Source organism: Lynx canadensis, chromosome D1 (genome assembly GCF_007474595.2).
Source record: "Lynx canadensis isolate LIC74 chromosome D1, mLynCan4.pri.v2, whole genome shotgun sequence".
NCBI lineage: Eukaryota > Metazoa > Chordata > Mammalia > Carnivora > Felidae > Lynx > Lynx canadensis.
In genome coordinates this window covers 114,980,500-114,994,829 of record NC_044312.2, presented here as the reverse complement: position 1 = coordinate 114,994,829, position 14,330 = coordinate 114,980,500, and the positions used below count along the sequence as shown (strand labels likewise).

General features: G+C 47.1%; 1 protein-coding gene across 3 annotated transcripts; it reads right to left on the bottom strand.

The window, feature by feature from the left end:
- Positions 1-1,128: 1,128 nt before the first annotated feature.
- Positions 1,129-14,329, bottom strand: PSMD13 (proteasome 26S subunit, non-ATPase 13). 3 transcript variants are annotated; one of them, XM_030333186.1, is made up of 13 exons: positions 14,160-14,325; positions 12,485-12,563; positions 9,174-9,253; positions 9,034-9,089; positions 8,753-8,796; positions 8,477-8,563; positions 5,886-6,057; positions 4,827-4,906; positions 4,623-4,748; positions 3,014-3,076; positions 2,465-2,545; positions 2,161-2,277; positions 1,129-1,593 (listed from the first exon to the last, which is right to left on the bottom strand). In XM_030333186.1, exons 1-13 carry the CDS (start codon positions 14,252-14,254, stop codon positions 1,498-1,500), a joined length of 1,176 nt encoding a protein of 391 aa, XP_030189046.1. In that variant the 5' UTR covers positions 14,255-14,325; the 3' UTR covers positions 1,129-1,497. The 3 variants fall into 3 exon arrangements, with proteins under 3 accessions (XP_030189046.1, XP_030189047.1, XP_030189048.1); XM_030333187.1 differs by having other exon boundaries at positions 9,174-9,208; XM_030333188.1 differs by lacking the exons at positions 1,129-1,593; positions 2,161-2,277; positions 2,465-2,545 and adding an exon at positions 2,565-2,719 and having other exon boundaries at positions 2,959-3,076; positions 14,160-14,329.
- Between the last annotated feature and the right edge of the window lies 1 nt (position 14,330).

Here is a 14,330-nt window from a genome sequence, read left to right as displayed (position 1 = left end):
CCTTCCGGAGGAAACCAAGTGAAGGGGACATATGGCTGGTTCTCCAGAACCTGGCTCCAGGTGTGCGTGCACACACCTGCACACAGAGCGCAAGGGGTCCCCTCTCCTCCATCCAGGCTTCTGAGCAGGACCACCATTTAGGGAAAAGGGCCCTGCAGTTGTTTACACAACCCGAACCTCTTCCATCCTGCACAGCACCGGACATGCTCTTGTCTCCTGGTAACTGGAAGTGAGGGTGCTTGTCACGCAAGGTCAGAAGGAGTTCAAGGTCGAGGGACACATGGCCTGGCCAGGCAGGCTCTTGGTGCGGGGGAAGGGGGCTAAGATGAGAGGTCCCGCTCCACAGAGACTGGAGCCCAGGGCTGCTAGCCTGGTCTCCGCAGCAGCTGTCCAAACTGATGACTACAGTGGTCACTGCTGGCACCCCGCAGGCTTTTTCCATCTGACGCACAGCAAGTCTGGGGCTGGGCCAAGGGTCCCACCGGAGCAGAGGGGGCGGGGCAGGATGCCTGTAACTCTGGACCTGCTGCTCTGGTTAGGACCCGGGCACAGAGGGGCAGGTAATGGCCTTCCTCGATGACCTGGGAACGACCCTGGTAACGGCCCAGTGCACTCACCCGTGCTTCCCTCACCCAGGAGCAAGCCATCGGGCTCTCGGTGATGTTCCTCAGCTTCCTGATTCCTGCAGGCTGGGTCTTACACCACCTGGAGAGCTACAAGAGAAGCTCGGCAGCATGAAGGCTCTGTGGTTCCAGCTCCAGGCACAGGATGAAAGATCGCATTAAACCCTTCCCTTCACCTAGTGGTCACTGGTGATTCTTCTTTGTGTACGAGCACCCCCGCCCCCCGCACACTCAGCACGGGGCTGAGGGCTGGCTGGGTGGGCATCGGGTGAACACCATGTCTGAGCCACAGCAGACAGGACTTGCTCTCTTGGCCACGGGGCCCACGGCCCTCTGCACCTGGCTCTGCCCTGTGCCCTGTGTGTGCAGAGACGCCCCTTGCCCAGGGCAGGAGTGGGGGGCCGAGGCCCACTCCCCACCGAGCCCTATCTCCCATCTCCCGCGTTTTAATCTCTCCAGGCCCAGGCTTGACATCAAAGCTAAGACCGAGGAAAAGAGAACCACAAAAAGGACAAAACAAGTGCGTTTATTACAGGAACATTCTCAAACGACACCAGAGATATTCACACAGGTGGATGGGATGGAGACGAACTTCTGAGTGGTGTCCCCACGCACTCAGGGTGGCGCCTTCTCGCTCCTCGGGGCACGTGCACGCTCGCGCCTGCCTGGTCACCAGAGACTGGTGACCCCTCCCCACTGCGGGCTACAGGAGACCTCCACAAAGGAGGCTTCTATCTGTGGCCGCGCACCCCATCGGTGACAGTCCTGTTCTCACAGCAGGAAGAACAGTTCCCGTTCCACAAACACAACCCCACCCCCCACCCCCATTAAATGCAGATGGCCTCAGCTGCCACACACGGGCCAGGTGGGGGCGCTAGGTGAGGATGTCGTGGGCCTGGTGCTCCACCAGCATCTCCATGCTCCTGACGTCGGTGCACCAGAACTCCAGGCGGTCCTTCATGCCCGCGATCTGAGGCAAACCAGGACCACACGGTGTTAGGACACTTGGGAATCACAGCACCCGACGGGGCGGCTGTACGTTTCCAGCCAATTCTTTAGGGCAGCACTAACAAACAGGGCATCGGAGCTGGGAGAGTGGGCTATGTGAGACGGGCTTATCCCAGTCAATTCTTATCACCAGGACATTAAAAAAAACTTGCATGAAAGAAAACAGGCAAGAATAGAGGAAATCCACAGGATTAAATTTAAAGCAAATACGAACAAGATGGATCTGAGCTCAAACCACAGAACTAGGAACGCATTTGATCAGAGCACCAATTTGAAGATTAAAAGGCAGCATCAGCACAACCAGCCCTGTTATTACGATAAGCTTTTAAGTGCAGGGTTCAAACCCCAGGCTTGCACTAAATTAGGTTCTTTGAAAAACCCTCAGTCCCTACAGCAGTAAGATATTCTCTGAAATCCCTTTGTCAATACCGCTTTCTTCCTAAATGGCTGCCATCCAAGCGAAACTAAGACAGCACAGACACAATCCAAAACACCCACAAAGGTGAACTATGTATTCCAGTCACATTACCTGTTGCAAATCCAACACGCGGGGCTGCACCCAGGTCATGTGAACCCGCTTATCCACTTCATCAATACTGCCTTTCACCAGCCCCACTGAGAGCGCCTTCATCACCAGCAACTCCACCTGTGCAGAGAGGGGCTCGTGTAAGACACCCTGAGGCCTGCGAGTACACACCAGCCGGCCCTGAAATATGGGGGAACAAGACAATGTCTTTTGTGGTCTGGAGTCTAGGGAGCCGTGCTCACAGGAGCCCTGACCCGTCCAGGTAGCAGCTGTACCACTGGGCCATCCAGAGTCCAACAACCTGTACCTCGTTCACGGTGATTTTAGCACTTTTGGCAATTTCTTCAAAAGTGAGTTGTCTGTGATTGGCAGGTCGTGTGAAAGTCATCTGAAAAAAAATTTTTGCTTGTTAACTACTTTTCCAAATAGAAATTGTCAGAGAACTGACTGATAGGAACGTTTTTGTCAATACTTGCTCTGAAAACCTAGATCTTATTAGTGAACCACACACTAAACTCTTCCTTTATGTTAATCGTGTATCTCATTAAGAACACGCTTTCCATGGGGCGCCTGGGTGGCGCAGTCGGTTAAGCGTCCGACTTCAGCCAGGTCACGATCTCGCGGTCCGTGAGTTCGAGCCCCGCGTCAGGCTCTGGGCTCATGGCTCAGAGCCTGGAGCCTGTTTCCGATTCTGTGTCTCCCTCTCTCTCTGCCCCTCCCCCGTTCATGCTCTGTCTCTCTCTGTCCCAAAAATAAATAAACGTTGAAAAAAAAAAAAAATTTAAAAGAACACGCTTTCCACACTTTGCTTACGGCAGTCGTTCGCACAGCGAGCGGTTCCTGGGTGCCTGCTTACCTCCATGAGGCACAACAGCTGAATTTTCCTCAGAAGCTGGGCTTCGTTGGCTGCCAAGTCAGGCTGTAAAGTAGAAAGCATCAGTTACCCAACCTGGGCTTTGAAATTCTACAACAGAGCGAACACAAAGAATCTTTGCAGGTCCAAACACCTTACGCTGAAGATCACGGAGGCTCACTTTTCTTAGGAAACCATTAGAAGGTGCACCCCGGAAATGTCATGCTCCCACACAAGGCATTTACGAGGTTTACAGACACCAGGGGGCACCTGGTTTACAGACACCAGGTGACTTGGCACAAAGAAAGACAGGGAAGGACCCATCCTGTGTCTGAGCAGGTCCAAGTGTACTGCCTGCTCCGTCAGCTCTGTGTAAGGGGAGCCTCTGAGGAACACACTCCTTACGCTCCAGGGGCTTGTTCTGAACTGAAAGAGCAGGTTGTTAATTTATAATGAAAACCGGCCTTATCATGAGAACCATGCCCTCTGCATGACCTGTAGTCACCCTACAGGTAGGTCACAGGTCACTGCTGAGCACAGAGACAAGAAAGGAGAAGGGGTTACTGGATTCAAACATTTAGGAACTCACACCCCAACACAGGCAGAGCCAGCAGGGAACTGGACAGGTCAGGCTTTTCAGAAAGAGCCCACTCGCCCCAGATGGGCTCTTGCTGCCTAGACAGGTGCCGCAGGCACACGGCTCTAGTTTTCTTAACTTTCTACGGCTAGCCATCTTTCTTTCCAAGCGGCACAATTTTTTCTTTCAGAGATCAAAATACAGACTACAGTTAGGATCGACTGGACTTGCTTTCTGCCTCTTCACAGTCCGTTTGTATCTACTCGGCTCTGTTATGTGTGAATTCTACAAGTTTATTTTGAACTTTGAGAAAACTGAAGCTTTAGAAAAGTACGAACAGTAATACAACCATGATCCCTATCACTATGAACATTTTAGTAATTTTCCTTCTCACAGTTTCATTTGAAAAAGAATAAACTTACTATTAAAGCTCAGGTCCTTGTTAAACACCTCTCCTCCCTAATTCACACCTCCCAGAGGCTCCACTCCTTGCCCGGCGCCCTCTCCCCTGCTACCTCTTTTCCTCTGCATTGACTGCCCCGCCATCCCCTGCACTGACCCCTTCCTCCCATCAACTGCTTCTGCCCTGCGCAGACCGTCCTGCCTTCCCTCACCCTGGGCTCTCCCCGACTCTCATCATTCACTCACTTGAGCCTCACATACCCTACTGCAATTCAGCAACATGCTAAAAGCTTCCTTTTCCTCTGCTGAATATACTCTTCTCATATTCTTCCCTTGGCTAAATTCCACTCACACCTAAGGTCAGACACAGAGCATGGCTTCTTTGGGGCAGTCCTCTGTGATAGCCCTTTCGCCCAGATGACACTCCCCTATTCTATCAGAGTAGCTGAGTTACTACTCTAACTAGCCACTTAACCATCTGCTCTATGAGAGCAAGACTGGCTCGTCTTAGTCTCCTGTCTCCCCAGCGGCTGGCGTGTAGAAGGTGCAAGTCAACATCTGTTAAATAAACAGACGCAAGGAAGGAGAGCCAGGAGCATGTAGGAGTGCTCAGCCGTCCTTCCCATGGCTGACCTGCTGGCCCCAGGAGGTCTTCAGGGTCTGGAATCTCTCTACGTTGCCACTGTTAAAGGCATAAAGGGTGTCAATCAGCCACTGGCGGTCGGTGTTCCTCAGTGATTCCAGCACGGGGTGCATGAGCTGTGAGGACGAGACAGTTAGCTGGCAAAGAAATCAGTCTCCCCCTTGTTAAGAAATCTGTGACCAGGGTCCACTTACGAGTTCTCCAAAGTTAAAAACTCCCTCGCCAAGAAGTCCTGCTAGTCCCAGCGTGAAAGCTCTCTCCTGCTGCTCAGACACTACGGCAACAACACATCTCCAGTGACACCCCAGTTACAAGAATCAGTCCTGCTTGGCTTTAAAACTCTCATAAAAAAGAAACCATTCCCTGTAATGGTTATATCACAAAGCCTTAACGTTAGTCATCTCTTTTAAAGTACCATATCAACTCAAGTTATACCTGGAACCGCATACACAGGTTTTGTGGGAAAGACATTCATTCACTTATTTCTACCTAAATAAGTGAATCGATTTACATTTTCAGCTCATCTACTTCCTGGAGTAGCAGGTTCCTTATACCTCTTGTTTCCTATGGAAGTGATACCTCTCATTTATCTGAAAGTCCCCTCATTCAGCCTCTTTTCAGACTACAATCTTCCTTTCCCATACAACAACTCCCTATTCTCTTGACCACATTAGCTGTGCTTTCCAATATATTTTTCTTGAGCTGCAGGAACTGCATCTAAAAACTGCACTAACATCTTTAGGCGTCGCTGGTCTCCACAGCTTCAATGGTGTACTGTGAGAAACACCCAAGAGGCTCAAATTTCTTCTTTAAACACATACTCCTCGCACTTTCCCCAAAACTCATTGTTCATTTTGCTTTGCAAGTGATTTTCCTAAGTAAGTTATTCCCCTGGGTCTTGTGCGGTTTTTGGAACACGACTCTCAGGTACAGGGTGGCGGCACGCCCTTCGTGCTGTAGGGGTCGAGGGACTTGCATCGCTGCGCTTCTCACCAAGGCCTCTGACTCAGAGAGCCGGGAAGACTGGGGAAGGGACGGTGAAGGGCTATAGGGTGCAGGCTCATCTCAACTCAACGCTGAAGGCAGACACCTGTAAAAACTAACGCTCTCATGGCTCTTTCCAGCCTATCACCACGTGGGCTCTCCTCAACAAGGGATAGATACACTGGAGGAATTTCTGAGGCCTGCTACCACGCCCCGAGAGTGAGCTCCCACGACACGGACTCTAACGGACTCTAACGGCCCCATGTTACCTGGAAGATCCTTGATGTCGACACAGCCTAGAAACCGCAGAGCATCTTTGTAGTAGGATGCGTGGTTTCCGATTGTTTGATAGTATTTACTAGAGAGATCGTAGAAACGACTGTGAACTGATGTCACGCCAGGGAGGTTGTTGAGCATCTCTTCAACGTCTTCAATTGTCTCCTATGTGCAGGAAACAAGATCACCTTTCTTTGTAACTTAAGACATTTTTAAAGAAATGTATGACGAGATGAAAAGCATAAGCCACAAAGATCGATAGATTTGAGTACATTAAAATGGAAAACTTCAGTTCACCTAAAACACAAAAAAAAGAACAAAGACAAGCTATAGACTGGGAAAAGATATTTACTGCACGCGAAACCCACGAGGGCATACGGCCAAAGTTATATAAAGAACTCTTACGAAACAACAAGTGGCAAGCAACACAGAAAAAATGAGCAAAAGAAAAGATGTTAATGGCAATTTACAGAAGTGGAGACATGAATGGAGTGGTCAATAAACTACCAGCAATCAAGAAATGCAAATTAAACCCCCAATGAGATGGCATTTCACCTCCATCAGATCGCCAAGAATTAAGTGGTCTGAAAATACCAAGTGTCGAAGATACGGAGCTCTGCAAGTGCTCGTACGGTGCTAGGGGAGTGTGAGCTATCTTGGAGAAAAGTTTGGCAACATCTAGTAAAAGTGGAGGGTATACACCTTATACCTGTAGCCTCACCTCCAGGCATATGTCCCGGTGAGATTCTGCCCATGTACACAAGGAACCAGGCATAGAAATGCTGATAATTAACATCACTATTCGCAGTAGAAAAGAGAACCTTGAATCCCTTCCATAGGAAGGAGACTGGATATGCAGGCTATGAGACAGTTACACAGTGAGGTACCAAATAGTAAAAATGAATTGGTCCCAGGCACCAACACGATGACTCAAACCTCACACTGAGCCACCAACTGAAAACAATACTACACATCACTTAGACCTGCACATCCCCATCTAGTGAGCATCAGGAAACACACAAGTACGAGGAACACCAAGCACGTGTGCGGGAGCACTGCTGGTGCAGAAGCGTGCACGGGGGCCCAGCAGCTCCATTCCCAGGTTGCTTCACTCCCTGGCTGGGCAGGGCACGTGGATGCCCACGACAGCATTCTTTATAGTACTTTATGGATTTCAACACGCCTTAAATATTTCCAAGCAAAATGTAGTAAGTATGAATGCAGGCTAGGACTGGGCAGGAATAAGAAACAGTAAGTACAGGGACACCTGGGTGGCTCAGTCGGTTAAGCCTCTGACTTCGGCTCAGGTCACAATCTTGCGGCTCGTGGGTTCGAGCCCCGCATCGGGCTCTGTGCTGACAGCTCAGAGCCTGGAACCTGCTTCAGATTCTGTGTCTCCCTCTCTCTCTGCCCCTCCCCTGCTCACTCTCTGTCTCTCAATAATAAATAAACATTGAAAAAAATTAAAAACAAACAAACAAACAATAAGTAGTATTATTTTAGGGCAATGAGAACATTAACACTTACCCTGATATTTTCTTTAATATTATGGTTACCAAAAAACCCCAAACCAAGACCAAAATAAACACGTGTAGTCTCTGGTTCAACAAAGAGGACTGACAACATAAGTTGGTCTTACTGCCACTCCTATCCACATCTGTCTCCCAAAATGCACTAAAATTAAAATAAAAAAGAGACGGGAAACTTAACAATGATGAGGAGGCAGAGAGGGTGGAGGAGCAGTGTACGATATGACCTGTCATGGTAAGTGGGCCGACACCCGGATAGTGAGAACCTGGGTGCCGGGGACAGTCTGAGGCTGTCTGGATGCGTCCTGCTGACGGCTGTGCTCACCCAGGACAGTGCTCTTTCAAGGGGAACAGGCCTCGTACCAGCAAGTTACCCTCAATAGTTTTGAAAAACAAAAACTACACACACAGAGTAATAGGGCAAAGAAGTGAAATGTCCACAATGGGAGTGTGAGGGAGGGGTATAGGAAAGTTCTTTGTGCTATTTTTGCAACTTTTCTAGAATTTAAAGTTACTTTAAAAATTAAAATGGAGGGGCGCCTGGGTGGCGCAGTCGGTTAAGCGTCCGACTTCAGCCAGGTCACGATCTCGCGGTCCGTGAGTTCGAGCCCCGCGTCAGGCTCTGGGCTCATGGCTCAGAGCCTGGAGCCTGTTTCCGATTCTGTGTCTCCCTCTCTCTCTGCCCCTCCCCCGTTCATGCTCTGTCTCTCTCCGTCCCAAAAATAAATAAACGTTGAAAAAAAAAAAAATTAAAAAAAAAAAAAAAAAAGTTAAAATGGAAAAAAAGGATTTTTCTCCTATAGCTCCAAACAACTTTTTATTTATTTATTTTAAATGTTTAATTTTTGAGAGAAGGTGAGCACAGCAGGGACAGAAAGAGAGGGAGACAGAGGATCCAAAGCAGGCTCCGTGCTTTTAGCAGACAGCCCGATGCGGGGCTCAGACTCACGAACCATGAGACCTGAGCCCAAGTCGGAAGCTCAACCGACTGAGCCACCCTGGTGCCCTTCTAAACAACTTTTTAAACCCAAGGGAATCTCTTATGGCAACCTTACCTTTGTAACCTGTAGGTCCCCGATGTTTAATTTCAGAGCTCCGATTGCGGTTTTACACAGGATCACTGCCTCATCACTGCTTTTCACCTGAAGACGTCAGAAACAAAAGAACCTGAGAAGTGTGGGCAGGAGACTAACAAAGCAAGGCCATCTGCGTACTGGCTTAACTGACATGATCAGAGACACAGTAGTCTCTAAAAGGTGTGCACAGCGACCACAGACACAAGCTGTAAGTCACACGTATTCTAAAAGTCTTGGCCCAGGCTTCACATTTACCTTTTCACGAGTCTTTTCCAGAAAAGTAAGAGCCACGTTGGGATCTAGAAAAGGCAGAACAATGTCAGAAGAACCACCATCATAGTATCTTTAGAGACCGGTTCCTACCAGTGAGGACACTTAGGTAGGATAACCTTTAGGGTTAGACCATAACTATAATAAAAACCTAACTTAGAATCTGGTATTTTCTATCAAAATGTAAAAGTTCAATTAACTTACATTTCAAAATAATTTGAATTACCACTTGGATCTGCTCCTTTATGAAATAAAGTCAGACTCACCAGTCATCTGTCTAACTACATGAAGAATGATTTCTACCAGGGACAAAGGATTCACCCTGAAATAAAAACCACCGGTTTTTGAGTGTCAGTAGTATCAATGTTTCCATGTTCAAAGTCAAAAACTGACAAAGGTATTTTACCTGTGTTCAAATTCACTGATGAAGTTTTCATAAAGCTGTGGAACCAAAACATGCAGAGTAATTACAGGATGTCTTTCATTCTGCAAAATCAAACAACCAAAATGCCCACCATATAGCAGGCGTTGCAGAAATGTTTGCGAGTTGATAGGAGACCCATATTTGGGCTTATTAATCACGAATGGATTACTGAAAACAGCTGTGCTTTTTTTTTGGAATTAGATACCTGACCTATAAAGATCTCATAAAGACCAATTCCTAGATTCTGTCTCCAAAGTACTCTAAGCAAAACAAACTATCTGTTTAAAAGATTCACTAACTTTCAGATTTTAGAAGATTTTAGGCTATATTGCCAAATTTACAAGCCATTCAGCAAACACTTGATCACTTACTCAGACCTTTTGCCAGGTACTGCAAACATAGAATATGTAAAATAAAAGACAGGCTTTCAAGGATTTCTGGCTGAGGAGAGCAGACTCATAAACAAAGAACTGGCAATATTGTGAGTTTACAAGCGAGGAAAAAAACAGCACACAGGTGGGCCAACCCAAAGGAGAGGTTCCAAAAGTTATTCCAGAAATGGTGATAACTGAGTTTTAGGGAAGGAAGAGCAGTTAGACAGGTGAACAGATTTGGTACGGGGGAGGAGGCAGTTGGGAGAACATTCCAGCAGGAACAAACGTGTAGAAGCACTGAAGAAAACACTGCGCATGTGTTAGCAGCACTCTGATGGACACAGAATGGAAGGCACTGGGGCTTGTCCTTGCCCTGAGGTCAAACCTGAACCAGTGGAAACACATGATCACACTTCTGCTTTATAACAAGACTGGGGGGAAGGCGGGGGGGAGGGAGGGAACAGAGTGAGGGAGCAACGGCAGTTAGGGTGGACAGAGGGTCTGAGAGGTTTGCTGGTCACAGGGAAGGGGAGCTAAATGACTTCTGAGCTATGGCTGGGTAACTGGGCAAACGGAGCACCCCATGTGGGCAAAGTGGGAAGAGGGAGCCTCAAGATGAGGTCAACTTGGAGAAGTAGAGTCCACGGTTCCTCTGGGTTATGAAGACAGAAAGATGGAAATGTCCCCGTGAAAGAAAATGTGGGTATATGCCCACACACTGTGGGATATTATTCAGCCATAAAAAGAAGGAAATCCTGCCATTTGTGACAACATGAATGAAACTGGAGGGTGTTTTGCTTAGTGAAATAAATTAGAGACAAATACTGTATGACCCACTTCTAAGTGGAATATTAAAAAACTGACCTCATAGATACAGAGAACAGATTGGTGGTTGACAGAGGCAGGGGGTCGGGGGGTGCAAGAAATGGGTGTGAAGGTGGTCAAAAGGTACAAACTTCCAGTTATAAGAGAATTCCTGGGGATATAACTTATAGTATTGTAACTATAGTTAACAACACTGTGTTGTACGTTTGAAAGTTACTAAGAAAAGCAGATCATAACAGTAGCCATCACATGGGGTGCCTGGGTGGCTCAGCAGGTTGAGCATCTAACTCTCGATTTTGGCTTAGGTCTTGATCTCACAGTTTGTGGAACCGAGCCCCGTGTCAGGCTGTGTGCTGATAGCGTGCAGCCTGCGTGGGGTTCTCTCCCTCTTTCTGCCCCTTCCTCGCTTGTGCTCTCTCACTCTCAAAGTAAATAAACTTAAAAAATGTCATCACAAGGAGAAAAAAAGTGTGAGATGGATGTTTAGTAGACTCACTGTGGTTATTTTCCATATAAACATATACCAAATCATTACGTTGTATACCTTAATAATGAAGAGAAATATGCCAATTATTTCTCAATAAAACCTGGTGCGGGGGGGTATGTGTGTGTGGGTGGGAAATGTCCCTGAAGCAGCCAGTGAGTTATTTAAATCTGGCACCCAGCAAAGAGCCATTTAAATAAAATGGCTTTTTCATTACAAAGGACTATTTTAAAGATATCTTCTCCAATAAGAGAGTATTTTCAACTTTTCTGATACCCATTTTAATTTATGGAATTACCTAAACCACAAACCCCTCCAAAGAAAAAAGAAACTCAAAATTACTACTGGTGACTGCAAATTCATGAATACTATCTCTCTGAAAGTTAGCTGGGCTGGGTCCCAACAATTTTTAAAGGTTTACTTGCCCACTGAAATAGTAAACTCAAATCTGCTGACCTAATTAAGTGTTACGTTACCATGGGGTTGAGGAAATATTTTGCTCCGGGTAGAAAGTGATTTAAAGACAAGAAAGCAAAGGTTGGAGAGGAATAATCATGAATGTCCATTGCTATGATATAGAACCTTAGGAAACAAATTGTAAGATAGCTCTAATTTATCATTTTTTCCACATAATCCAGAAGACAGAATGCCAAGCAAAATCTTTAGGTTTACAGATGAATATAAGTTCCTTTGAGTAGTAAAATGTCCAATTGGCAGATATAAAACACAGGAAAATCTTTAGATCCCCAGTCGTGGAGTAAGAAGGTGGTAAGCTTCACTGTAAACACATATAAAGTAATGTATCCAGGGCAAATAACTCAAGTTATCACGAACTACCTTTTGGTTTCCATGCAGGCATAAATCTCGGATTCTTTCAGAATCCAAGAGAAAGGCATCAAAGAGAAAGATGTCAGCGAGAAATTTCCAAGAGGAAGAAACTACCAGTGAACAACTGGTGGGGGTTTGTCAGGGAGTGTGGGGAAGGCTGGGGCAGAGAATATTTTTCTTTCCTTTTTCTGTTGTCAAATGCTAAAAGTGCTACACTACAGAGGATTCCCCCCAAACCTCCCCACCTCCAAGTGAAGCAGGAAAGGGGCTCGATCTTCCACACTACCCAAGAGAAAGCCTCTGGGCAAGCAAGCAGAATCAGTGGGAGTGGAGGAAGAGGTGCGATCAACCGTTACCCGTAAGATTCCTGCGGTTATCTTCCACTACGTCCTACCCTACCCCCCAAATGATTCTGAACTTTCTATTTCTGAATAAGTTTCCAAACGCACAGTAAGATACAGGGCATGCTATGCTATAAGACGGCATTTTAAGCTGGGATTTCAGAAGAAGCGAGACTGTGTTTGAAGCCTCTTCTACCACTTGTTAGCTGTGATATCTGGCAAATTACTCAATCCCTTAGTGTTAGCTTCTACATAAGTAGGATTATCTCCCAAGTTGTCACGAGGAATAAACAAGTAAACGTACAAAGTCCTTATGAGACTACCCGACGTACAGTGCCTGCTGAATAGTTATAGTGTGTTATTACTACAAAGCCCACCTATTATTTTTGAAAGTCCTTGAGCAAGTTTATATAGTCTGACCTAGCATGGCAGATCATTTACCTTAATGAGGCCATCTCCTTGGGCAAAGCATGGGTCCTGCACAAAATCAAGCACCTGAAGTGTCAGTTGATGCCACAACCTGAAAAACATAAGGCTCTTAAGACCTATGAACCAATATCCAGTCACAGACACCTTCAGCCTTGATGGTCCTATCACATAACACATATTAACTGGTTTCTATTTGTAACAGGAAGACAGCTAACACAGATGCTACTAAACCTGAGTTCCTCTCTTGGTTCTGCTGTTCAATGGTGATGTCACCCTGGAGAATATCTTAGATTACCTCAAAGAGTTATTGTGAGCTTTGACTGAAAACAAGAATTTGGGATCACACACATATAAGCTGAAATCCTGGCTCTTCTACTTAGTAGTTGAGCATCTCAGGGAAGGAGTTTAGGTGAAATTGTTTCCTCTCCTGTAAATGGGATGAATGAAGGATTAAATGGGCAACTGAAGGGCACCTGAGTGGCTCAGCTGATTAAGCATCCGACTCTGGATTTCGGCTCAGGTCATGATCTCAGGGTTCCTGAGTTCAAGCATCACATTGGGCTCTGTGCTGACAATGCAGAGCCTGCTTGGGATTCTCTCTCTTTCCTTCTCCCTCTGTTCCTCCCCCGCTTGTGTTCTCTCTCTCTCTCTCTCAAAATAAATAAACTTAAAAAAAATTAAAAAAGCAAATGGACAAATCAATAAACCCTCTGGAAAAACGACAGTACATTCGAAACCAAACTCTAATTTTTAAGAATGCACAAAAAAAAAAAGAAAAAAGAAAAAAAGAAAAAAAAAGCTTTGAAAAATACAAAGTGCAATTATTTGCCAAACACTAAGAATTTTCTCTCAAAAACGCTAATAGCAGAAGGCCACTGAACATCATGCAAACATGTATTCATTTTCTACGTAAAAGGCATTATGCTTAACGCTAGGATTCTTAACAGGGAAGTTATCACAGCAAGTGTGCTCTCCTGTGGAACAATGCTAGCAAATTATTCTAGCCACTTAAGAGGTCAGTGCTGAGCAACAGAGAATTTGTCATAAAACTCATCTCGTTATAAAACTCAAACTCAGAGCTCTTCTTAGGGGCACAAAGCCCAAGATGAAGTGCAATGGCAAGTAGGAACCGGGAGTGGGGAGAAGCGGCTGAAAGCAGAGTGTAACCACTTGCAGAATCGAAAGGGGAAAAAACTAAAAGTGCACTTGTTTCTGGTTTATCCGCTGCAGGCCGCTGAGAAACGGCACGGAGGCCGTCGACTATACGGGGCAAGTGCAAGACACCAGGATCTGTTATTCGGCACGGATGGCAGCCTGACCCTGAAACGGTGTTTGCTTGTTTGACTGGAATCAAGGGCGGAAAGCCTTCAAAGCCCTGAACCCTTTTCATAAGAGCAGGGGAAGGGAGTTCAGAAACCCAAGTCCCAGCCCCTGAGTCAGGAAGGCAGGGAACCCTAGGCCCCAACACTGTGCCTATGGCTCTGCTCCTCAGTCCTCGGGGGCTGTCACCCCGTCTTCCTCCACAGCCTTGCCGCCCCGGGCTCCTCGGCGCACCTCCCCGGCCTAGCCTGCCCCCACTCTCCCCACACGGGTCTGGGCACCCTAAGTCCACAAGGTCCCGCCCCTCCCCGGCAGCCCCCTCGCTCTCCCAGCACTGGGGCCCGGGGCCCCTCAGCTGGGCGCTCACTTCTTCGTGTAGAGCTCCTCCAGACGGTGCCACACGGCGGCCTGGCCGGGCCCGGAGCTCTGGCTCTGCTGCAGAAAGCCAGGTACGTCCTTCATGACGGCAAGAAGACCCTGGGACAGCCGCACTTCGGAGGTGTCAGCGCCGCGGGGATGGCCACCGGAAATGCTCACT

Bases quoted from the DNA above. Each gene is read 5' to 3' on its own strand.
- PSMD13 (XM_030333186.1), bottom strand. From the start codon at position 14,254: ATGAAGGACGTACCTGGCTTTCTGCAGCAGAGCCAGAGCTCCGGGCCC. The intron at 6,058-8,476 runs GTAAGGTTGCCA...TCCTGCACATAG, and splicing joins GGGACCTACAGGTTACAAAG to GAGACAATTGAAGACGTTGA. The intron at 4,907-5,885 runs GTAACATGGGGC...TTGTTGCCGTAG, and splicing joins CGACATCAAGGATCTTCCAG to TGTCTGAGCAGCAGGAGAGA.